This window comes from Acinonyx jubatus, chromosome D2 (genome assembly GCF_027475565.1).
Source record: "Acinonyx jubatus isolate Ajub_Pintada_27869175 chromosome D2, VMU_Ajub_asm_v1.0, whole genome shotgun sequence".
Classification (NCBI taxonomy): domain Eukaryota; kingdom Metazoa; phylum Chordata; class Mammalia; order Carnivora; family Felidae; genus Acinonyx; species Acinonyx jubatus.
The window spans coordinates 29,238,326-29,264,934 of record NC_069393.1 but is presented as its reverse complement, the minus strand read 5'-3'; the positions used below and the strand labels follow the sequence as shown (position 1 = coordinate 29,264,934).

General features: G+C 40.1%; 1 protein-coding gene across 2 annotated transcripts; it reads right to left on the bottom strand.

Annotated features, from left to right (window-relative positions):
• Positions 1 to 466: 466 nt before the first annotated feature.
• SUPV3L1 (Suv3 like RNA helicase) lies at positions 467 to 26,609 on the bottom strand. Of its 2 annotated transcripts, none has more exons than XM_027062163.2 (15): positions 26,253 to 26,609; positions 19,463 to 19,540; positions 18,528 to 18,635; positions 17,144 to 17,258; positions 15,810 to 15,978; positions 13,852 to 13,963; positions 11,443 to 11,520; positions 10,000 to 10,091; positions 8,453 to 8,633; positions 7,812 to 7,905; positions 6,667 to 6,886; positions 5,315 to 5,395; positions 4,761 to 4,937; positions 1,578 to 1,726; positions 467 to 946 (listed from the first exon to the last, which is right to left on the bottom strand). In XM_027062163.2, the coding sequence occupies exons 1-15, from the start codon at positions 26,527 to 26,529 to the stop codon at positions 514 to 516; spliced, it is 2,364 nt and encodes a 787-aa protein (XP_026917964.1). In that variant the 5' UTR covers positions 26,530 to 26,609; the 3' UTR covers positions 467 to 513. The 2 variants fall into 2 exon arrangements, with proteins under 2 accessions (XP_026917964.1, XP_053063082.1); XM_053207107.1 differs by lacking the exon at positions 26,253 to 26,609 and adding an exon at positions 25,646 to 26,216.

Here is a 26,609-nt window from a genome sequence, read left to right as displayed (position 1 = left end):
TCTTTGCCCTTACGGAGCTGACATCATTTGTCAACTTACTCCTGTTTGTTCCATATCAAAATACAACCTCTATGATGGCAGAAACATTATCTGTCTTGCTTTCTGCCTATATCCAGCACCAAGAACAGCCTCTAGTACATGGGTACCAGCAACGTGTGTCAAAAAACTTCAATCATGACATCTTCAGCGTAGGAAACTGGTCAAAACATTTCACCAAACTGATTTTATTCTCATTCACAGTTCCTTATAGCGCATTGTCTTAGTGCTATACTACAAATGGCCACTATATAAAGCTTTAAATAAAATCCCTAAGACATTCCGTAGTTTTTAAATGCTGAAACAAACAGCAGTTATCTTTAAGAGCTAATTTTCCCAAGCAAAAAGCAAAACAAAAACAAAACAAACAAACAAAAACCCCGTAATAGCCACATACCGTAGCAGGCCGTAAATACATATGAGGAAAAAAGGATTTTAAAATAGATTTTTATTGGCAAAAATAAAAATAAAATAAAACTAATCTGAATCAGGTTCCTTCTTCTTTCTTCTTGTCCCTTTTGAGTAAGTCCCAGGCTCTGTTCTTTCTTTGCCATCAGTTCGTTGTGTCAGCCACTCCTTTTCTAGCTGTTTCAGCATGTCTGCAGTGAGGAGTCCTTGCTGCACCAGTCTGGAAGCAAGGGATTTCTCTCCTCCACTGGGGACAGGTGGCTCAGCAGCTTTACTCCCTACAGTTTTGGTGCCGCGCACCCTTCTAGCTTGGCTCTTTAAAGTTCCTGACAATCGGGACCGGTTCTCTGCCGACAAGCTCTCCAAGTTCAACAGCTTATGTGACTCTGAAATTTTAATCAGTTTGGTGATGTTGTGTACACCATCTTGGATAATGCCATCTAGTTCTTTCTGGAGATCTCGAATGAGGCTGGCATCTGGAAACATATCTATAAACCGGTAGCTAGGAAAAGACATATTATGTTATATAGCAACAGCCCTTATCAGAATCATTGGGCTTATCTCAATGATGTAACTACATCTGGACACTGGCCCCCAAATGTTCTGTTTTTGCAGACTCTGTCCAGTGCCTTTGCTCAGCCCCAACACACCTGAGGAATACTGTCATTATGAGGGTAGGTCATCACTCATATCTTAAGTGAATCATATTTTAAGGGGGACAGGCCCCTCCTTTGAGAATCACTGATGTAAAGCAGCACCTTTCAAATGTTAATATACAAATGAATCACCTGGGGATCTTGTTAAAATGTAGTTTAAGTTTGGGGTGGGCCTGATATTCTCTAGTTCTAACAAGCTCCTAGATAATACCAATGCTTTTGGTCCGGGGACCACCATCTGTGTAGCAAGAATCTAGTACACTTCCTCACCTACCTATCTGAACTAGAATCATAAGAAGTCGTTAGTCATTTTTAGAATGGGCATAAACAAGACTCGACTGCCATAATGGACAATAAACATAACAGCACCCTGTAAAAATGTGCCTGTTACTTCAGAGAGCAAAAGACCATTCATAAAACCTTTGATTTTCCTTATTACTCAGAAAAGTGAGAGTAGGTAAAGGAAAAATGTGATACCTTAGCCAAAGGTAAAGATCCAAGACATCATGGACAGCTTCTAAATCCATGAGGTCTTTAATATTCTTAGGTGGAAGTAATGGCCATTTAATATATCGGCGTAACCACGAGAAGGTCAGTGGCTCATTCCTGCTATACTGCCTGGCAAACTGAAAGAGAAGAAAAGAGTTTGGTGAAAGAATCAAAATGCACTTAAATCTGCAATCAGAAACAGAAAGCACAACAAAACATTAACTGCGGTTGTGTTTCAACAGGCTGGTTTCTTTCCTTCTTTATACTTTTCCATACTTTTAAGAATATTTAATACTTCATAAAGATACCTTGAAGAAAAAAAGTGGGGGGGGGGTTCCTTCATTTTCCAAAGCCAGGGCAATAATATGTACATCAGAAGTCGTACAAAAACTAACAGAGCCTAAATCTGTTAACTTTAATGAACATTTACTGTTACAAGTTTTGGACAGATATTTTTGAAGTCTCTCATTTCTACCCCTTTATGGAATGGTCCTGTAACTGCAAATATAAGCTGTATCTTGTCAATATCCTTCCTTATCATAAAGAAACTCTGAGGTGGCTTGGTGCAAGGTTGGGCATGAGTCGATCAAGCTAGTAAACAGACTCTGCACCTCTTCACTAGCTGTGTGGCTCTGGCCAAGCCATCACTCTGTGCTTCAGCGACCTCATCAACACCATAAGACCACCATACCTCCTTCTTGAACCACAGGACACTGTTGGGAGAATGTGCTCGGAAAACCAGGCTGCCCCCAACCCCCACAAATGCCAGGCATTATTATGCATCACAATGTACTATAGGAGACAGAAATACAACCATGTGAGACCTGTAGAGCAAAAGTTTAGCTTCAAGAATAAGCTGATTTCAAATCGTTCATGTCCTGATTAGGGAAAATTATCTCTAAATGTCTAACCTAAGTAAGGTCCATACTTCAGAGAGGCGAGGCAGTTTTAGAACAATTGTGGTTAAATAATGCTATGATTTTATTAAATTCGGTCATGCATTCTGCTAACACATGCCAAACAGAATAGCCATGAAGGATGGAAATGTGACCAAGCTAACCTGCTGAGCAGGACAAGCCAAACTTTAATATTTCTGGCCACAAACTAGTAAAAATCCAATACATAAAAGAGCCAAGTATGGAGCTGTCCAAAAAGGGGAAGGGAGAGATACTTATCCATTCAGATACCTCCGTCCAACAGCTGGCCCTAAAGGAGCTCCCTGGCACACCATTTCCAAACAACTATCCTGCGGGGCACCAGAGGCCATCAATGGGATGGAGGTCTTTTAAAGTTCAGTCATAATGGTGATCAAGAAAAAAAGGAAAAATCTCTACATTTCATATGCTAACAGTATCAGAACACATAAGCAACTGCTGGCCTCTACCATTCCAGACTTCTTACCCCTTAGTAAAATGCTTCTGCTTCATTAGAACAGCTGCTTGAAGGGTGGTAAAACAGAGTCAGGACCATGGACCCAAGCTCCATCCAGGTCACTTTTTTTTTTAATCTTTTTTTAACATTTATTTATTATCAAGAGACAGGGAGAGACAGAACATGAGCATGGGAAAGGCAAAGAGAGGCGGACACACAGAATCCAAAGCAGGCTCCAGGCTCTAGCTGTCAGCACAGAGCCCGACGCGGGGCTCAAATTCACAAACCGCGAGATCATGGCCTGAGCCAAAGTCGGACGCTTAACTGACTGAGCCACCCAGGTGCCCCCACCCAGGTCACTTTATAGCATTTCAGACTTTATTCCAGAAATGTCAACCTTATGCTAACTAACTCTCTCATAAATGCCAGCTCTAAGAAACATATTTCCTAAGTAAATACCTGGGTGTGCAATACCTCTAAGACATATTAAAGGGAAAAGAAAAAGGCAAGTTGCAGAATAATTCATTATAACATTTATGGGAAAACACACCCACAAAACTAGAATTTCCATATGTACACATATGTAAGCAAATGCAACGGAAAAGGTCTGCAATGACACAAACTGTCAACTGTAGCTCTGTCAAAAGACTGAGATTGGGGGTGGTAGCCCAATTTAACCTATCCGTAATGTTTTAACTTCATGCAGTGAGAAAGCATTTACGTATTATTTATGCAATTTGAAAGTAATTTCGAACATAAATTTAGAAACAGATTTGGTGAGAACACAGCCAGTATGCAGAATGCTGAGTTCTATATAGAAGACAGGGGCAAGACTAGAGTCAGAGGAGGATTCCTTTTTTTTTTTTTTTTAATGTTTATTTATTTTTGAGACAGAGAGAGACAGAGCGTGAACAGGGGAGGGGCAGAGAGAGAGGGAGACACAGAATCGGAAGCAGGCTCCAGGCTCTGAGCCATCAGCCCAGAGCCTGACGCGGGGCTCGAACTCACGGACCGCGAGATCGTGACCTGGCTGAAGTCGGACACTTAACCGACTGCGCCACCCAGGCGCCCCCTTTTTTTCTTTTTTTTCAGAGGAGGATTCCAAGAGGAGGCCCTTGGGTTTAGTGGGACAGGGAGGGCACTCTAGGAAGAGGCAACAGGGGAGAGGCAAGGGCTCCGCAAGGTGAGAGGACATGCCAGGAGGCTGGAAGTTCAGCTTCCACTGCCCTTCCCTGCCCCCCTTTTTTGGGTGCATAAATGCTCCTCAGAAGGCAGAGGTTTGTATCCCTATGCAAATGAATAAGAAGGGGCTAAAAGCCCGGCACCAAACTCATAAAAGACAGCAATCCCTGGATCAGTGCCTTATAATCAGGAAAACCGAATACTATGACCACCACTAACCCCTACTCCCCTTCCCTTCCAAAAAATATTAACCAATGCTACTAAGAAAGAAGTGTATTAGCGAGCACCTGGGTAGCTCAGTCAGTAGAGCATGTGACTCTTAATCTCAGGGTTGTGAGTTCACACCCCACACTGGGCATGACGCCTACTTAAAATAAAAATAAAAATAAAAATAAAAACCAGGCAAAAAAAAAAAAAAGACGTATATCATCAGGCAAGACCCCCTTCCCTCAAAAGAATTTGTCATTTAAGAAAAAAAAGAGCCACTTTATATATAAGTTCTTATATAGTATCTCCTATGGAAAAGTACTCTCCAACTGTTTTACCTTGAATAACAAAGTACTGTTTAGGGAAATGCATTGACTTGAAACAACTCAAAATATAAAGATAAAGGCTTACCTGTAACAACGAAGAGCAGACAAAAGGCTGCTTCTTGTTGATAGGAGCTGTGCAGAAAACATACCTCACTCGTAGACTTAATGGAATATGCTGGATCAACTCTGCAGAAAATTTAAAATCATCCATATTGCAGACAAAATATTGCCCATCAACTTGTGAAAAGTCTACAAAAATATCCTGAAGGGAAAAAAAGATACATTATTGGACTGCCTAAGTGGGCATGAATAAAGTACTCAAGCCTACAAAAGACAATCTCTGAATCCTTAACAGTCTTCTAGAAAGGCCTGTTTCATTCACTGTCCTCACAGGCTAAAAGACCTCCCCTACATCTTTCCCAACCTGAAATACTCAGAAAATTCCTCAAGACAAAAGTTCCAGAAGATTTTGAGAGGAGGTTTTCACTTTCAAGATAAACCTCATAAATAACAATATCACAAAAATAGACTATCCACTGATGCCCACGAAGTTAATTAGTAACTGTCTGCAATATCAACCTTTTTAGAAAAGATATTTTAGATATTTTAGGAGAGATTTAAAAGTAAGTTTTTACTTACAATGAGATTAGAAAGTGTTGTATCAGGGAGATGGTAGGCAAACATTTCAATCTGTTCCGCAGTTGGATGAAGGCCAGCTGCCTTTAGTAAAAGAAAGAACAACTCTTAAGTTTCTCCTTCTTAGAGGACAACTTTTCTTAAGTTGTTTATAAAGTCCTATATTCAGGCTAAGCTCTCACCAAATGAGTTAAATGACAAGAATTTGAGTAAAAAAGAAAAAAGCAATGTCACGTTCCCATTTATCACCAATTGAGAAAGCTGATGAGATGGTTTAGTGACCCTGACCAATTATACCCACTGAGTTGGCTCATCAACCTTTCGCTGGCATTTTAGTTAGTATTTCTCAAACCTCTGATGATCTGACAGAGTACCAAAAATACTTTCCAGGGTCTCCGTTATCTTCACTGAACAAAAATGAACAAGGAAAACCCAATCGCTTTAACCAAGGCAATAAAACTGACAGACAAACACAGATAAATACATGAGAGAATGTCTACATGGAGGCCAGTCTCTCTTCAACTGTATCCCAGTATTAATAAGGCGGGTATAAGCAAAAAGAGAAAGAGAAAAGGAATGGGAAACACAAAGAGCAAAGGATGAAAGGAGGAAAGGAGGAAAGAAGACAGACCTGAGTCATGGGAGGGACGAAGAGTATGGGCACAAGGAATGAGGCACACAGGGGAAATGCGGGTGTGTCCTTAGCAACTGAACTCTTAACAAAAGCTACAGAAAGGATTTCAACCGCAGCTTTCCTCCAGGAATTTTCCCTTGCATCGACTCATTTATATTCCCCTTTTACTAGGGTCACTGAAAAACGAGATGAGCCACGTTAATTTATAAGTAAATTTTCTAGGCAACTTAAATTATGAGTTAACAAACTTATAACTAAAATACATAGGCTGCTGCCTCATTAACCACACTAACCGAAAGTTAACCTCGTCCGAACTGGCTCAAAGTTGTATCGCTTAGCACTGTTTTTGCCCCACACTCAAGAGTTTCTTCTACATTCAAGCTTCTCACAATTTTTCAGCTGGCTGTCACAGCGGGGTGCCCACCTGAGGCAACTACGCCCCTCTCCCCACCCAATGCTAGAGTACGGAAAGAACTCAAGGAAAATCAGGTTTACTAAACTCGTTCAATCTGGATCTTCCATTTGCTCACCATTCTCTAATGAAGGGGTCCCTAGGGCTCTCCAAAGCAGTAAAGTAGGGCTTTCTTGACAGGATTTTCATGGCACAAAACTTTCTTTTGCTTATGTCTGTTTCCAGGTGTCTGAGGCAAGGGTCCGGAAGGTGAGTGAAGGAAGGAATGACTGTCCTTCGCAGACAAGTAGTGAACACGTTACACCTTACCTTTATGGGATCCACAGGCCTGTTCAAAATTTCTTTTAGTAAATTGAGATCTTCTCGATTCATTGTTGTCACTTCTCCTTCTTTATATTTTGAACTGAATCGGCCAGCTCTGCCAGCAATCTGTAAGGCCTGAGAGGTGGTAATTGGTTCTATTTCCTTCTCTCCCTTTTCATTGATAGTGGGTTTTATAAGGGAGTAAAAAATAATTCTTCTTATGCTCCTGAAATAGAAATAAAAGTAATCTCAATACAGACTGCTGTATAAAAAACTCCCCATCATTTGGGTCACTACAGAAATGTTCACTCCAGTTCTAGTTTAGACCTGCTTACAATCTTGTCCACTCTTTACAGTATAAGAGAGGTTTGTCAGTAATTCTTTTCCTTCCCATTAAGTAGTACTTTTTAACAAATGTATAAATTTACTAAAAACCATTAAACTGTGCAATTACAATGGATGAACTGTGGAGTGTGTAAATTATACTTCAATAAGGTATAGAAAATGACTTTTTTTTTTTTTTTTACCACCAGTAAACCATATAAAGTGCTATCAGACTGTTTTTAAAAGTTGGCTCCTATTGGGGAGCCTGGATGGCTCAGTCTGTTGAGCATCTGACTGTTGGTTTCGGCTCAGGTCATGATCCCAGGGTTGTGGGATCAAGCCCCATGTTAGGCTCCATACTGTGCATGGAGCCTGCTTAAGATTCTCTGTCTCTCCCTCTGCCCCTCTTCCCTGCTCTTGCTCCCTCCCTTTCTCTAAAATAAAGAAGTTGGATGCCATTAATAGCTTTGAATACTTCTTGGATTCCAAAAGGTGTAACTGCCTTGACTCCTCAGAGAAAATACTTAGACGCAACACTGTTACTCCTAGAGATATTGGCCAGCCCCACATTCATAATGGGCACTCATACACCTGCTGAGAAACTGAAAATAAAGTGAGATACTATAACAGGTTAGTGGGAGGCAGTGTCATTCAAAATCCCTAGCGCGATGTGATATTTTCTTTTTATTCCCTCAAGAGATGTCAGCAAGATAAACCTCACGACTGTATTATAATACCCATTCTCCTAAACGTTAAGTGTTTGGTCATTCTAATTCCAATTAGAAAACCCACAGAATACCCATGATTATTAAAAACAAATTACTTACAAATTAAGTCCCATGCCAATTGCATCTGTAGCAACCAAGATTTTGCATGGATCATCAGGATCATTAAACTTTTTTGCTTGAGCAAGTTTGGTCCCTAAAACAAGAACAGTTTACGTTCGCTCAGTGCTCTCAATCTTTTACCACATCACACTAAGTAGATCTTAGAACCCTCACCTCTCATTCTCCATTCTTATGAATAAAACTCTTACTGTTTCAAACTTACTGCTTTATGTCCTCAAAGAGCCATTTATCCTTCTTTCCTGCTCCTTTAAATATCCTGACATAGAGCAACACAATCCCCTACTAGCCCCATTTCTGAGAACACTTATAAAGAGATTTCAGGACTACACCTTTAAGACGATGTACCAAGCTCATATTTTAATGACATTTCGGTAACAAAATCATCAACTCAACATTTAAAATACAGTCTAACAAGAGCAGCAAGAGCTATAATTAAAAAACTTCTATCCCCACCAAGATGAACTAGAGAAATATATTTATTTTATTTGACCCATAACAAATTACTAATGTATCAAACAACCTTATTCAGTACCTTTTACTGTGTTTTCTATACACATCCCAACATAAATGGCAAAAATAAGAGACTTCATGTCCCTGTCATGATGAAAGCCAATAATTACCAGGTGGGAGACTGCCATATATAACAGCTGATTCCAATCCCCGGATTTCAATCTGTCGACTCACAGAATAAATATCATTCTTGCTAAAACAGACAATGCAATCCCCAGGCCGAAGGTTGTCTAATGATTCTAGTGCATGATCCAGCACAGAAATAGGGGTAAGCCTCTTATAGTTTCGAACCTACAATAAAGACATGATATTGTAAAATAACAAAACTAACTCAACTTCCTGTCACTATTAGGTGAAAAATGGGCAGAGCAATCAAAAGCAGCTAAAAATTGACAAGTTCCAATGTTTTTACATTTACATGGTATTTTACAATATAGGAAAACATTTATTTTCATATTATAAATGTTACCATCAGTTCTCATTGGTGTTTTCTAAATTAACAAAATGTTATATACAGCATACCAAATTTTTTTTTAAATGTTCTTTATTTAAAAGTTTACTTATTTTTGAGAGAGAGAGAGAGAGAGAGAGAGAGGGAGGGAGCACGAGTCGGGGAGGGGCAGAGAGAGGAGGGAAGAGAGAGAATCCCAAGCAGGCTCCGTGCTGTCAGTGCACAGCCCGAGACGTAGAGCTCGAACTCACAAACCGTGAGATCATGACCTGAGCTGAAGTCAAGAGTCGGACGCTTAACCAACTGAGCCACCCAGGCACCCCCATGTCGCAGAGTTTCAAAGCACTTTCATATACATTCGATTTTTGTGGCAACTTGGTAAGTTCAGAGGTTTACTAACTATTATTTCAATTTTATGAAAAAGCAAAATAAAGTCCACATAAAAGATCAGGCCTGATAAGGATTCCTTCGGTTCTAGCCTTCTGCAATCTGCCTAACAACGCGAAGCTAGTTAACAGCAAAGCCAAGACTAGAACCCAGAATTTTTTCCACTACATCCCACCCTCTCTCTGAAAGCTGAACACAAAACTGACGAACCAATTTTTAAGTATTTCTTCATCTTATTAAAGAACTATAGTAAAAAAAAAAAAAAAAAAAAAAAAAAAAACACAAAAAATTAGGATTGAAAGGAAACCAGTTATTTTCTACTCTCCACGTTGGAGAAAGGGATACAAACTATCTCTAGCAAAAGGCCCTAATCTCCACCTTTTGGGATGAGCACTGGGTGTCGTATGGAAACCAATTTGACAATAAACTTCATATATTGGAAAAAAAAAAAAAAAAAAAAACGCCCTAATCTCTGACATCCAAAATTCTGAAAACCATATGCTTTTGCTAAGCCTCAAACTTCCAACATTCCTGACTTATTTAATTCTAAAGAGAACTGCTCACACTCCATAAGGCGTTGTCAAGAGAAGATCACGAGTCTCTTTGTACTTTTGCAAGGCTTGGGGTATGATGGTCATTCCGCCGGATTTCCGGATCATGAGGTTCAACCAAACACGTATGATCTAGCCAACTGTGAGGAAATGACACTTTCTTTTTAGTTAAGTTCTGACTTTGCTGCTATCTGGGACCCCTGAAGCCACTGCTGGGGTACTCCAGGCTATTTGCTATGCCACCTTGAGAACAAAGCATGTGATCTACCTCCACTTCCTCTCCCGTCGTGTACATGAGCTCAGTAACCAGGTCAATGGCAGCAGATTCTCCACACAAATGGACTTCTTCAGCACAGAGTCCTGTTAAATGCAAAATCGATAGTTTTTTAAAGATACGAAATTAAATATTTCACACTTTATATAACAAAAATACTTGAAGTTTCCTTACCGATTGCTCTATAACTTTACCAAGTGTTTTCATCAATATTATCTCTTTGATAATTATCTCTTTGATTCAAACCTCACGACAACCTTCTAGCGGGCAAAGATTATCTCTATAAATCTCAGTGTTTTTTTATTTTATTTATATTTTATTTTATTTTTATTTTACTATTTTGAGAGAGACACAGACGGTGCAAGTAGAAGGGAGCAGAGAAGGAGAGAGAGAAAGGATCTCAAGCAGGCTCCATGCTGCCAGCACAGAACCCAATGCGGGACTTGAACTCATGAAACTGTAAGATCATGACGTGAGCCAAAACCAAGAGTCAGATGCCTAACCAACTGAGCCACTCAGGCACTCCAATCTCAGTGCTTTTAAACTGCTTTGGCTATGGTTTTGAGTCCACTACAGAGTAAAGCCAGCAAAGGACCAGAACCTGGCATTCTGCTGGTTAGTACTGAATCTTATACTTGTGTTTATCAAATTAGGCTCCAATGGAATGACTGAGGTACCTCGGAGGCTGGGGACCGGAGGGTAAAAGAAACTCCAAGCTCCTTACCACTGAGCAGATCCACTCTCATTTTAAATTACAGGCTTTAAGGTATATGATTTGTTTGAAGAGAGAGTTCAGCTATTTGTTTTTAACTTTGCAAACACCTGCCCTATAACACAATGATCAAAAATTCACTCCAATATCGAGCAGTAGAAATATTCATTCATGTCCATGGACCTCAAGAACTCTAATTCCAGGAGCCTATCCTAAAGATATAATAAAATAAATAAATAAAAAGCTATGGCCACAGAAATTTTTACTGTAGCACTATCAATAATAGGAACAAATGTTCAACTCTGTGGAAAAAAATAGTATAGCTCTTCAACGGAGAATGTGCAATATTAATATGTGGTGTGAAAAAAATCTATGAAACAAGAGAACTGAAGAAAACACAAGATACAAAATAATATATTCACAAAACACCATATGCACGAGGAAAAAGACCGCATGAAACACCAAAATGTTAAGATGGTTGTGTGAAGGTGGCAAGATTTGAACATTTTAACTTTAACCGGTTATGCTAACTTTACAGTAAGAAAACTGGACTTCCCATTTTTAAAATAATATTTAGGAACTAAGAACTCACACTAGGCTGACATTTTGTTTGATTTGTGTCAAAAAGAGAGGATCCTAAGAACTCTATCTGGCAATGTCAAGCAGAGAAACGCAACTCCGTGCAGAGGTCACAAAGCACGGGTGTTAGCATTAAGACCACCAACCTAGAAGTGCTCTGGTCCAGGCCCATCCTCTGGCTGGATCTTTAATCATTTGAATTTCATCAATCACAGCCACTTCATCTAGAATAAAAATTCGTCATGAGCAATACAATATACTTAAATAAACTATAAACAAATTATAGCACCCAAACTCAAGCTTTCATCACCACCGTAATCACCACCATTGCTTGCTCACGAAGCACTTCTTTTCTGGCAGGCTTGTTCTAAGTGCTTTACAATTTTCACTCATTTAATCCTTACAACAAATCTATGCCATAAGTATCATCATTCTAGCCGTTTTATAGAAGAATAGACTGAGGCCCAGAGAAGTTAGGTCACTGGCCCAAGCTTATACAGCATGTACAGTGATCAAGTTTAAGATCCAAAAACATAAAATTCTAACCCAGGCGATACAACATCTAGTAGGTTCATTTGTCCTGTTTTTTGCAATCTCAGAGGGAGCCTAGAGAATCTACTTAATAAGAACTAACATATCCACAGGGTAGTAAAAGAAGTAAGCATCTAGGCTTCCAGGAATAAGGAGCAGACAGTCCTACTGTAAATGAAGCTTCTCTATCATATGAACCCAGACAGGTGTCAGGAGCAGAAAATGGGATAGAAAGTGTAATTTCCTGAGCTCTAGCTATGCTCATTCTTAGGGGTTTTAAAACCTCATCACTAAGGCAAAAATTAGTGCCTCGTTTTATTTTCTAACGCCAAAAAGATTTTATTTTTTTAATGTTTATTTTTTATGAGAGAGAGAGCAAGTGAGCGAGCAGGGGGAGGCGCAGTGAGGGGGACAGAGGATCCAAAGTGGGCTCTGTGCTGACAGCAGAGAGCCAAATGAGGGGCTCGAACTCACAAGCCATGAGATCATGACCTGAGCCAAAGTCAGACGCTTAACTGACTGAGCCACACAGATGCCCTTGCCAAAATGTTTTCAACCATATTATTTTATTCTCCTTGTGTCATATCAATTATATTTTAATCTTCTTCCTCAAATACCAGGGAGTTGAGAAGAGCACATTAAAAAAAATTAATACACCCATAATAACATTTAGGAAACAAAAGAGAGGACGTTTTATACTGAAAAACCATCAGATTAAAAATTACTTATTCCAATTGGGTACATACAAACAAGATTAGAAAAGAAGAGACAGAAGAGGGAATTTTGATTTATGAACTCCTGTGCTATCAGAATGTCTACAATGTGTTACTTTTATAATAAATTCACTTGTAAAAAAACTACTCAGAAAGTTATGATTATTAAAATGAAAAAGCTAACTAGAGTACATAATGTGTAATTCCTATTTAATATACACACTCACAATGCACACATAAGTATATGCATACACAATACAAACATAAACATAGAAGAAATCTGGAAAATACACACCACAGCGTTAACACTTGTTGATTCTGGATGAGTAGGACTGGGAGGCTATGGGTTTTTTCCTTCTCTTTGCATTTATGTTTATATTTTCTATAACAAAGATATGACTGCTTACTGGTAAGGAAAAGTTAATTTTTATTTAAAATATCTTCAGGGGCGCATGGGTGGCTCAGTCAGTTAAGCGGCCACTCTTGGTTTCAGCTCAGGTCTTGAGCTCACAGTTTGTGAGTTTGAGCCCCATGTCAGGCTCTGCACTGACAGCACAGAGCCTGCTTGGGATTCTCCTCTCTCTGCCCCTCCCCTGCTAACACACACCTCCCCCCTTCAAAATAAACATTTAAAAAATAAAATTAAACAAAATATTTTCAAAACTAAATAGAAGTTCATTGCAGTACAATATATAATAATGAAAAACCTTAAACAACCTAAATATTCTTTAGTAGGGGAATTAACCATTTTAGTTGTAAGATGGAATTTTCGTTATAAGTTTAAATGAATAAACGCGATATATATATTTATGATACATATTATACACATAAGATAAACATATAATATACATATAACAAGACTAGTTCTAAAAACATGCTGCATAGAGTACCAAGCAAGTTGTGGAACAATAATACAGTATGATAATCACCTGACTGTTCTGAATCATACAATCCATAGTATCGATAGGTAACATGTATCGGTGATGTAAAAAAAGACAGGAAAGATATACACCAAACACTTGACAGCAGTTGGATCAAAAAAGGAACTAACTGGGGAGTGGTAAAAAGGAACCAATTATACTTGTTAATATTTTAGTTCCTTTAAGAGAAAAGGGGAGAGGAACATTCACAAGCAAACACCACCAAGAGTCTGACATTTATTAGTGAGCACTGGTGAGCACTGGGTATCTGTTGTCCTATTCGTCTCAGTTTAAAATTTTTTTCACAATAAAAACACATTTCATATGTTTAACTATATTTTAAAATAAAAAGTTACTAAACCATAAAGGTTCTTAAATGGCATGTACATACAAGGAGTTGTAACACTGCACATCTCAACTGTACAAGCAACATGGGCAGCCTGTTTCCCGTCTGGCTCCACGGTCACACGCTCTTCACCTGTTACCAAGTCACACGGCACGCCCTAAGGTGACAAAAAGATACCTGGAGTTATTGCCGTCTTTAAAATAATAGCAAAAAGAAGTTTGGGTTGTTTAATATTCTCACCATTACTATCAAATTTACTCCCAAACCTTTAAAAAAATTTTATGAAAGCCGCTCTTACACAAAGTATGTCAACTTGGAAACACCTCTAATTAGCTAAATTCTCAGGTATCAAAAACATGAGACAGTGTAGCAGTTTCACTTAACTTTGTATATTTCTGCACTGTAGCAGTTTATTAAAATAAAACAAATGTGAATTGTTTCTGGATTCAGGAAGAATATCATAAGTAATATTTAAGAATGGGAAGACCTCCTGGGGTGCCTGGGTGGCTCAGTTGGGTAAACACCCAACTCCTTTTTTTTTTAGCATCCAACTCTTAATTTCAGCTCAAGTCATAATCTCAGTTCAGGAGATGGAACCCAGTGTCCCGCTCTGCACTGCGAGCACAGAGCCTACTTGGGATTCTATCCCTCTCTTTCTCTGCCCCTCCTCTGCGCTCTCTAAATAAATAAACATTAAAAGAATTATTTAAAAAAAAAAAAACAGAAAGATCTCCTAATATAATTCCTTGACAAGGAGCAACATTAATACTATCGTATAATAGTTTGCCCAGAAATTAAGGCGTTCCTCACGACGAAGTGCTTTTGGTGCTAAATCTGGGAAAGTCTAGGCAATCTGGGACAGCCCATCTCCCTAGTGACCTAAAACTAATCACAAGGAAACATGTGACATGTCCAAACTGAGTGACAGTTTACCACAGATGACCATTAGTCGTCCAAAACGTAAAGGTTATGAAAGATGAAAGAAGGATCCTAGGAACTGTCCTAGATTAATGGAAACTAGAGACAGGAGAACAAAATACAGTGCTGGCACCCTGGACAGAATACTCGGGGGTTGGAAGAGAATGGGGGTGGTATTACTGACAACTGGCAAAATGTGAATATGGAATATAGATTAAGTAATAGTATTCTATCAATATTAAATACCCTGCTGTAGATAAACGCCACGTGGTTATGCAAAACAAAGTCATTGTTCTGAGGAAATATTTTCTTAAATATTTATGGATAAGGAGGCATTATGTATGCAAATTACACAAATTATTCTGAACAAAAAAACAGAATACAAGTTATCTACCCAAACTGGTTCATCTTACATTATAAAGTTATAATAAAACAGTGAACCAAAATGTAGCCCATTTAGTGAAACGATGCCTCAGACTACAGGGCATTCGGTCCTTTTCAGGTTTATCATTACTTCTTTTTGATAGCATCATAGTCTGATCTAAAAAAAAAGGTAAATTAAATATCGTATCAGAGTTAGGTTAACTCTGAGGAAGCAAAGGAGGACTTCAGAGGGAGTTTCAACTATATCAGTATTTTATTTCTTAAAAAACTAAATAGAGCAAGTATGGCAAAATGTTAGAATCTGATGGGAGTTGGGGAGTGGGTTCAGGTTATTTGTGTATAATTCTCTGCACTTCTCTGTATTTGTGAAATATTCTGTGATAATTGTGTTTCATTCATTCTAATACACATTTTTTCACATTTTACTATCTCTGAAATCAGAATATATTTTAACAACTGACGGCAAGTCAGAGTCAGTTGACAGCATCTTTTTCTTTCTCAATTGTACATAAAATAGTGGTACATCTTACAAAGTACAATGAGCTATGACAACTTTTATTAATGGCAAATTACTACATATGCCCTTTCCCAACTCCCACCTTCACCCTGCCCAGTCCTCCTTAACAAGAAAATTAGCAATTTTCAAGAAATTAACAAGAAAATTAACAAGAAAAAAAGCAAATACTTGGTAATATACTGACAGCAGCATTACTCTTTTCGAAGATCTCATGTGCCAATAATTTTAAAGGGCCACAATACACTCCAGATTTTGCTGACAAGTACTTCTGGATTGCATGATAAGTCTTTCCACTGTTTGTGGGGCCTGAATGGAATATTATCTTCCGCTGTATGGCTCTGGCTTCTGGGTACCTAAAACATAAGAAGGTAAACAGCTTAATCCCATTAACCTCAAAATCTACCTTGGCAAAGGTATCAACTGAAAACTATTCCAATGAAACATCCTGTTAATATTCACAAGAGAGCATCTTTGGAAACTAAAATTAAACGACAACTTTCAGACCCACAATAAAATAATGACTATTTTCTAAGACTGGCATTTACTAACTAGAGGACAGAAAAATCTAAATGCAAATTGATTTCTTGGATATTTTTGCTATTGTACTAGTCCCTTTTCTTCAGAAGTTACTTCAAATAAGTTTAAACCCCATCCTGCTCCATAGACATGTTCACATCATTTCCACAGCTCTAAACACATGAACCTGTAAGTAAATATGCCTAGCCTTCTGAATTTCAACATATATAATATAATAATTGAGTCTTCTGCTTCTGGCCATGATGAATGGTACAGGACTTGCCCTCCCACCATAAACAAGTACAAAACTGGACAGTATATGCAGCAGCTGCTTAGGGACATAAACAGCAGACAGTGTAGGACTACAAGCCCTGGAACAAAGGAACACTTGAGCTGTGCCGTACTGCACCCCAGGAGGGCACAAGGAGGTGGAACCCAAGCAAAGTATGACAGTCCCAACGAGCTGAGCGGTAGCGAGAAAATTCAGAGATGCTAAAGCAGGTGGAATTTGAAAGCAAACTGTGGAAAAGAAGAAAGGGTTCAGTGGAGAGGATGCCTTGACGTCTATGTGAGGCTACCCTGTGGATCCTTGACCAAGAGCCGGGCTGAACATGGGCAGGGCCCACCAAACCACAAAGGGTTTGGGCAGAAAGTCTCAAAGGGGTGGCAAAGTGCTAGATGTTGGAGTTCCAGCCACAGTGTGGAAATGGTGAGAGCTCACACTGGAAAGGCCACACTTCAGTTGTAAGGCCAACACCCTAAACTAAGGGCTACTCTAGATTTGTCCTAATAAAACCTACAACCTAACTTGATCAGAATCAAGGGGAGATACCAGAATTAATTGCCTGTTTTTCTAGGGAAAACAACTCCTAGCCTCCTTATGATTTCTTGTCCAGCATACAACAAAAAATATTATAATGACATATATAATAATATATAATGATCACTAATCTCCCAAGATCAGAAACTGAAAATCTCAAATCCACAAATAAAGAAACTAACCAGTTAGGTGGTATTCTTAAGTCACTGATCTTACGTAGATCGTCCTTACATTCCAACACAGGAAATATCTGTTTTGCATGTCTCAAGAAAAATGGAAATAAGTCATCCACATGAGCTGAAAAATAAAACACTACATTAACACATACAGTCTACAAGTTATCCATAACCAAACTCAGTGAAACTTTTCCTCTTAGTGAGCCACTTCAGGGGACACTGCCCCCAGGATAAAAAAAAACTCTGGAGCGAGGAATTCCTTTTCTGAGATCCTGCTTTGTCTTATGTTTTCTTCCTAATTTTGCTTACACTTTCTACAGAAACAACAAATTGGCTGTCAACCACCATGCTCTACTCCTCCAATATAAATAGGTAAAGATCAACTTGGGTGAAAGTTAAGTTAAAAATAAACAACCTGGGGGCGCCTGGGTGGCTCAGTTGGTTAAGCGACCGACTTCAGCTCAGGTCATGATCTCGCGGTCCGTGAGTTCAAGCCCCACGTCGGGCTCTGTGCTGACAGCTCAGAGCCTGGAGCCTGTTTCAGATTCTGTGTCTCCCTCTCTCTGACCCTCCCCCGTTCATGCTCTGTCTCTCTCTGTCTCAAAAATAAATAAACGTTAAAAAAAAAATTAAAAAAAATAAAAAATAAAAAAAATAAACAACCTGGATATATACATTAGAAAGAAGACCTATGGTTACTGAACAGAAATGGACGTGCAAACACTTTACATTTAAAAACCATAACCAAAGCCAAACTGCCAACGGGAACACAACAATAACGTTCTTATATTTTTTTCTTTTACATCAAGAACTCTGTCCTGATATGTGGGAGAAAAAAGTCAGTGGCAGAAACAAATGGAATCCACCATGTATTAATTCTGTCTTCTGTGAGAGTTCATTTCACTGCGGCCTGTATACAACACAGAGTGGAGAGCAGAAGGTCAAGGCCCCTGCCTTTCTCAAGCTTAAGATATATTGTTGATTTAATCCAGGGACCCACTATAAAAGCAAAATGACCTCTGAACGCCTGGGTGGCTCAGTCTGTTAAGTGTCCGACTTCAGCTCAGGTCATGATCTTGCCGTTCATGGGTTCGAGCTCTGCGCTGACAGCTCAGAGCCTGGAGCCTGCTTCAGATTCTGTGTCTCCCTCTCTCTCTGCCCTTCCCCCACTCACGCTCTGTCTCTCTCTCTCTCTCTCCCAAAAATAAATAAACCTAAAAAAAAAATTTTTTAAAGCAAAACGACCTCAAAGGCCTCCTATAAAAGCACAGAATTATTTACAGGATGTGAATAAGCTCTGACCAGAGAAATAAACATGAAGTATGGGAAGAAATACAAAGTATGTTCAACACATTTTTAAAGAGATTTTTAAAAGTCTCTAAACACTTGCCTGCACTGAAGCAAATATCATTCAAAATAATGTGAATGTCCACATCCAGGGAATGAGATTGCATGATATAATTTCTAAAGCTTATGAATGCTTGATGGAAGAGACGAGCTGCAGGAAATACAAAACCAAAATAGGTAAGACTTAGTCTTCATTTCATTTCTTATTTATAAGTGTACATATACAGGGGCACCTGTTAACTACTGGACTCTGAATTTCAGCTCAGGTCATGATCTCACCATCCGAGCCCCACATCGGGCTCCGTGCTGGCAGCACAGAGCCTGCTGGATTCTCTCTTTCTCTCCCTCTCTCTCTCTGTCCCTCTCCTGCTCATGTGCACGCTCTCAAGATAAGTAAATAAACGTATAAAGTGTGTATACACGCAACACACCTAACTCATCAAAGTGATCTTGGTGGGGGGCACCTGGGTGGCTCAGTCGGTTAGGTGTCCGACTTCGGCTCAGGTCATGATCTCACAGTTCTTGGGTTCAAGCCCCGTGTCGGGCTCTGTGCTGACAGCTCAGTGTTTAGAGCCTGCTTCAGATTCGGCGTCTCCCTCTCTCTCTGTTCCTCCCCTGCTTGTGCTCTGAATCTTTCTCTCTCTCTCAAAAATAAATAAACATTAAAAAAAATTTCAAAGTGACTTTTTTTTTGAGGTGGGGCCGGGGGTCTACAGCTGGTTTACTATCATCTGACCAAATGTGAAATCCTAGCACAACAGGAAGGAAAGCTAAACAACAGCTCCCTTGCTGTGTGTCCAGCACAGCAGATGCATCTTGCCCAACTCCTGCCAAGACAGAAGCAAAGGTCAGGGAAATCCTCCAGACTACCCCCATGCACTTATTTCCAGGGCACACTAGGTCTCACACAATACTGACAAAGATGTAATCTAAGAAGTAATAAAATAATATCTCTAATAGAAATGCTAGTAGCCTTACCATCGAGTCCATGATCAGCACCCAGTTTCTGAATTTCTTTCCTCTTGTAAAACTTGTCTAAGATCTTCTTTACTTCATCTGAAAGAAAGATTTGCTTAACATTGGTTTTCCAGATGGAGAAAGGCCCAAAGAGCAAAAGATACTTGAAATCCTAATACTCAAGCCAGCGGTCTACTGAGTGCTGTAAGCACTTAAAGGTTTTAGTTGACCATGAGCTCTTTATGGTTTAATAATGCAATGGGCTGTCCAGAAAAATTATAGTCAAACAGAATATTCCTGTTTACTGCAGAAGAATAAGCAACGCACCACAGGATTAGACATGGTCCCTAGCCTCCATCAGGCCACTTTTAGATAACTGTATTCTGTTTCATTCACTTACAAGCATTCTAAACATCTAATAGTGAGCGGCCAAAAAGTATCTAGAAAGACAACCAGTACCGCAAGGACCAGATCATCATGTTTTTATGTAAATGACTAAAGAGGTGAGGGATGATCTTTAGTTGGAAGATGATGGTTTTAAGAAGAACAGACTGGGGCGCCTGGGTGGCTCAGATGGTTGAGCGGCCGACTTTGGCTCAGGTCATGATCTCGCGGTCCGTGAGTTCGAGCCCCACGTCGGGCTCTGTGCTGACAGCTCAGAGCCTGGAGCCCGCTTCGGATTCTGTGTTTTCCTCTCTCTCTGACCCTCCCCTGTTCATGCTCTGTCTCTCTCTCTCTCTCAAAAATAAATAAATGTTAAAAAAAAAAATTAAAAAAAAAAAAGAACAGACTACACTTTATTTTGTTCTAGATGGCATAATTAAAGCCAGTGGGAAGTAAGGGATGCAGATTTCAGTGGAACTTATACAAGAACTTCTAACAATGAGAAGAGTGAAGGAAGCTGCCTCAAAAAAGTGCCAGCTCCTTGTCACTGGAAGTATTCAAACAAGGCTTAGAAAACTATTTCAAGGGTGACAGCAGAGAATCACTGTGCTAACAGGGGAAGCTGAGTTAGATGTCTGCTGAGGAAACAGGCCACTATAAATCAATAATGTCATAAGTGAAAATATTTTAATCAAGCTGAAATTGTATTAACACTGTACATGTTAAATATCACTGCATTATTCCACAGAGATAAACATTCTACTGATCCAGGCACACATGCTACATTGCTGGAAGGGCAGGCCAAAATGGAGAATACAGTCTTTGCCCACAAAACACAGAAAGGCCATCCAAAAAAATAGAAATGGAAGGAAAACTTCCAAACTCATTCTATGAGACCAGCATTACCTTGACTCCAAAACCAGACAAAGATCTCACGAAAAAGGAGAATTGCAGGCCGTTATCCCTGATGAACATGAATGCAAAAAATCTCCACAAGATGCCAGCACATCGAATTCAATAGTCCATGAAAGGACTTATTCGCCACAATCAAGTGGGATTTATTCTTGAGCTCCAGGGATGGGTCAATATTCACAAATCAATCAATGTGATACACCACATTAATAAAAGAAACGATAAGAACCATATGATCCTTGGGGCGCTTGGGTGGCTCAGTCAGTTGAGTGTCCCCACTTTGGCTCAGGTCAGGTCATGATATCACAGTTCATGAGTTCAAGCCCCGCATCAGACTCACTGCTGTCAGCAGAGTCCACTTTGGATCTTCTGTCCCTCTCTCTCTGTCCTTCCCCCTGCTGGCGCTATCTCAAAAATAAATAAACACTAAATATATATATATGTGTGTGTGTGTGTGTGTATATATATATATATATATATGATCCTCTCAATAGATACAGGAAAAGCATTTGACAAATACAGCATCCATTTTGATAAAAACCCTCAACAAACTAGGGATAGAAAGAACATATTTCAACATCAAAAAAGCCATATACAAAAGACCCACAGCTAATAACATCCTCAATGGGCAAAAACTAAGCTTTTCCTCTAAAGTCAGGAACAAGACAGGAATGTCCACTCTCACCATTGTTATTTAACACAGGACTGGAAGTATTAGCCTCAGCAATCAGACAACAAACAACAACAACAAAAAATAAAAGCCATCTCAACTGGTAAGGAAGAAGTCAAACTTTCACTATTCACAGACAACTATGTAGAAAACCCAAAAGACCCTGCCAAAAATTACTAGAACTGATACACAAATTCAGTAAAGTCACAGGATATAAAATCAACATACAGAAATCTGTTGCATTTCTTTACCACAATAATGAAGCAGCAGAAAGAGAAATCAGGGAATTCATTCCATTTATAATTGCACCAAAAACCATTAAGATACCGAGGAATAAATCTAACCAAAGAGGTAAAAGATCAAAGATCTGTACACTGAAAACTATAGAAAGCTTATGAAAGAAATTGAGGAAGACATGAAGAAGTGGAAAAACATTCCACATTCATGGATTGGAAAAACAAATATCGTTCAGATGTCCACACTACCCAAAGCAACCTACACTTTTTTTTTTAATTTTTTTTTTAACGTTTATTTATTTTTGAGACAGAGAGAGAGAGCATGAACAGGGGAGGGTCAGAGAAAGAGGGAGACACAGAATCTGAAACAGGCGCCAGGCTCTGAGCTGTCAGCACAGAGCCTGACGCAGGGCTTGTACTCACAGACCGCGAGATCATGACCTGAGCCGAAGTCGGACGCTTAACCGACTGAGCTACCCGGGCACCCCAGCAACCTACACTTTTAATGCAATCCCTATCCGAATACCAGCAGCATTTTTCACAGTGCCAGAATGAACAATTCTAAAATCTGTATGGAACTACAAAAGATCTGAAATAGCCAAAGCAATCTTGAAAAAGCAAAGCAGAGCAAAGCAAAGCTGGAAGCATCACAATCCCGGACTTCAAGCTATATTACAAAGCTGTAATCATCAAGATAGTATAGTACTGACACAAAAACAGACACTCAGATCAATGGGAACAGAACAGAAAACCCAGAAATGGACCCACAACTACATGGTCAATTAATCTTTGACAAAGCAGGAAAGAACATCCGATGGAAAAAAGACAAGTCTCTTCAACAAATGGTGTGAGCAAACCGGACAGCAACATGCAGAGGAATGGAAGTTCCTCCACTTTCTTACACCATACACAAATATAAATTCAAAATGAATGAAGACCTAAATGTAAGACAGGAAACCATCCAAATCCTAAAGAACACAGGCAGCAACCTCTTTGACCCTGACCGCAGCAACTTCTTCTATGTCACCAGAGGCAAAAGCAAAAATGAACTACTGGGACTTCATCAACATAAAAAGCTTCTGCACAGTGACAGAAATGATCAACAAAACTAAAATGGAAGAAGATGTTTGCAAATGACATATCAAATAAAGGGTTAGAATCCAAAATCTACAAAAAACTTAGCAAACTCAACACCCAAAAAACAAATAATCTAGTTAAAAAATGGGCAGAAAACATGAATAGACAATTTTGCAAAGACAGTCAGATGGATGGCTAACAGAAATATGAAAAGATGCTCAACATGATTCATCATCAGGGAAATACAAGTCAAAACCACGATGAGATACCACCTCACAACTGTCAGAAGAGCTAAAATTATATACAAGAAACAACAGGTGCTGGAGATAATGAGGAGAAAGGGGAATCCTCTTACACTGTTGGTGGGAATGCAAACTGGTGCAGCCACTCTGGAAAACAGTGTGGAGCTTCCTCAAAAAGTTAAAGGTAGAACTACCCTACCATCCAGCAACTGCACTGCTAGGTATTTACCCAAAAGATACAAAAATACAGATTCGAAGGGAATCATGCACCTTGAAGTTTACAGCAGCATTATCAACAATAGCCAAGCTATGGAAAGTGCCCAAATGTCCATTGACTGATGAGTGGATAAAGATATGGTGTGTGTGTGTGTGTGTGTGTGTGTGTGTGTGTGTGTATATGCGCACACACGCATACGTACACACACACACACACAATGGAATAATACTCAGACATCAAAAGGAATGAAATCTTGCCATTTGCAATGATGTGGCTGGAGCTGCAGTGTGTTATGTTAAACAGAGTAAGTCAGAGAAACACAAATACCATATGATTTTGCTAATATGTGGTATTTAAGAAACAAAACAGATGAACATGTGGGATGGGGGTAAAAGGAGAGAAGGAAACAAACTATGAGAGACTCTTAGAGAACTGAGGGTTGATGAAGAGATGTGGGTGGGGGACAGGCTAGATGGGAGATAGGTATTAAGGAAGGCACTTGTTATGATGAGCATTGAGTGTTATAAATGATGAATCACTGAATTCTACTCCTGAAATCAACATTGCACGATATGTTAACAAACTAGAATTTAAATAAAACTTTGAAAAAAATACATAAAATAAACGAGGAAACTTGTTTAATGGGTTTAGGTTTTCAGTTTTGCAAGATAAAAAGTTCTGGAGATCTGTTTCACAGCAATGCAAATATACTTAACCACTACTGACCTGTACACCAAAAATTAAGATGGTTAAGTTTTGTTATGTATTTTTTTTACCACAACCTTAAGATAAATAAATAGTATTAATACCAATAATTACATTATTAAAATTATTATTTTAATAGTATTATTACATTATTAAAAGTACCCCAAAATAAAGACCTCCCAACTCCCATGTTAAGTGAAATAGCTAGCCTAACACTGTCTTCGAAGAACTGGTTAAAGAATAGCATATATTGGGGCACCTGGGTAGCTCAGGAGGTTAAGCGTCCAGACTCTTGATTTCGGCTCAGATCATGATCTCACAGTGGTGGCACTGACTGCTACGGGCTCTGCACTGACAGCGCAGAACCTGCTTGGGATTCTCTCTCCCTCTGTCCCTCCCCTGCTCGTGCTCTCTCTCCCTTTCTCAAAATAAATAAATAAACTTAAAAAAAAAAAAAAAGGAATAGCCATGAGTTCCAACACATTTTTCAGTAAAAGTATGATACTTCTTGGGGTGCCTGGGTGGCTCAGTTGGTTGAGCGTCAGACTTCGGCTCAGGTCACGATCTCATGGCTCATGAGTTCGAGCGCCAAGTCAGGCTCTGTGCTAACAGTTCAGAGCCTGGAGCCTGCTTCGGATTCTGTGTCTCCCTCTCTCTCTGCCCCTCCCCCACTCACACTCTGTCTCTCTCAAAAATAAATAAACATTAAAAAATTTTTTTTAAGTATTGTACTTCTGCCCCCCAAAACAAGCTTTGGCCCATAGTATGTTGTAGTCTACATTTTTAAATTACTATAGGAGTAGAGGATCTCTTTTGCATTGTTGGTGGGAATGCAAGCTGGTGCAGCCACTCTGGAAAACAGCATGGAGGTTCCTCAAAAAACTAAAAATAGAACTACCCTACGACCCAGCAATTGCACTACTTAGGCATTTATCCATGGGATACAGGTGTGCTGTTTTGAAGGGACACATGCACCCCCATGTTTATAGCAGCACTATCAACAATAGCCAAAGTATGGAAAGAGCCCAGATGCCCATCGACGGATGAATGGATAAAGAAGATGTGGTATACACACACACACACACACACACACACACACACACACACACACACACACAACGGAGTAGTACTCGGCAATCAAAAAGAATGAAATCTTGTCATTTGCAACTACATGGATGGAACTGGAGAGTATCGTGCTAAGTGAAATTAGTCAGAGAAAGACAAAAATCATACGACTTCACTCATAGGAGGACTTTAAGAGACAACACAGATGAACATAAGGGAAGGGAAACAAAAACAATATAAAACAGGGAGGGGGACAAAACAGAAGAGACTCATAAATATGGAGAACAAACTGAAGGTTACTGGAAGGGTTGTGGGAGGGGGGATGGGCTAAATGGGTAAGGAATCCACTCCTGAAATCATTGTTGCACTACATGCTAACTACTTTGGATGTAAATTTTTTAAAAAATTAAAAAGAAAATTAACAACAACAAAAATTACAATAGGAGTGACCAATGTTGCTTGTTGAAGTGAACTGCCTGAAAACAGCTTCTGGAGAGCTAGTGCCCTGTGCAGCTATACAATTCCCTCGGCCTCCCAGAGCTTCGTTTGGTCTGAGGAAATTCCCTGCCTCCTTAATCGTTCAGAAACTAAAGACGTACAACCTTAGAATCGGAAAATCCTTTTGAAACCATCCGCATGCCTCCCTGCCAAACCCATCCAAAGTTAGTTTGGGGAACAAAACACACTGCCACTTACTGATGCTAAGCGGACTCCTTTCTCTCTGGAGTCCTGGATGATCAGGATACAGACCATCTCCTGGATGATCAGGATACAGACCACCTTAGGCGAGGACACCCTTATCATGTTCTTACTTGTATCACGTTTGGTTATCCATACATCCTTTCTCCCCGCGACACTAAGTTTCTGGAGTGTTAAGTGCCAGTAAATTATAAAGACTCCTTAAAGCGATCCTCCTCTGGCTTTTCACTGACACCTCCCTTGCCCCTTCTCAGGGGTATCAGTTCTGGGCAGGGGCGAAGGAACAAAAAAGGATGCCAGAAAAAGCGGTCGTCCACCGAACGACGAAAGAAAGGCGAATCGTCCCATCGGAAGAGGGTTGAAACGATTCACAGAGAGCAGTAAAAGGAAAAAGACCACTTCTGGGGCGACATATAAAAGGATCCCTAAGACGCAGCCCCGAGCTTGGAGGGGCTCACAAACCAGCGCGGGAGGCAGACACTGACACGCACGATGACAACGCTTGAGGGGACCCGGGTTCTCCAGGGAAAGGGGATGCGGCTTCCTCGCGGCCACGCGTGGGCCTGCAGACACCCCCGCCGCCCTCGCTGGCTCCCGCACTCACTCTTGTCCAGAGGGCGGGTTAGCTCGGCCCCGACGTCGCCATCCGCGCTGGGGCCCTGGGGTTTCACAGTCAGCGGCACGAACAAAGACGTGTTCGGGGCTTTGGAGCCTCCTGAGGCAGAGGAGGAGGAGGAGGAGGCAACGGCAGACACGCGCCCCAAAGCCCCAGGAAGGGGTTCGACGTGGGCGCGAAGGGCAGAGCAGACGGCTGCCCGGTGGCCAGCCCGGCGCCCCGCCGGGAGCCGAGCCCACGACAGGACACACCGGGAGAAGGACATCGAGGCCGCACGCCCTAAAGGAGGCCGGCGGGAGCTGCCCGGGACTTGGCGGTGGACAATGACGCGGCCCGCCAGTGCCT

What these genes read in the sequence shown, in the direction of transcription:
- SUPV3L1 (XM_027062163.2), bottom strand. Translation starts at nt 26,529, where the DNA reads ATGTCCTTCTCCCGGTGTGTCCTGTCGTGGGCTCGGCTCCCGGCGGGG. An exon ending in TGCTGATCATGGACTCGATG is followed by an intron (nt 18,636 to 19,462) that starts GTAAGGCTACTA and finishes TATTTCCTGCAG; the next exon opens with CTCGTCTCTTCCATCAAGCA. An exon ending in TTAAGAATACCACCTAACTG is followed by an intron (nt 15,979 to 17,143) that starts GTTAGTTTCTTT and finishes CTTATGTTTTAG; the next exon opens with GTACCCAGAAGCCAGAGCCA.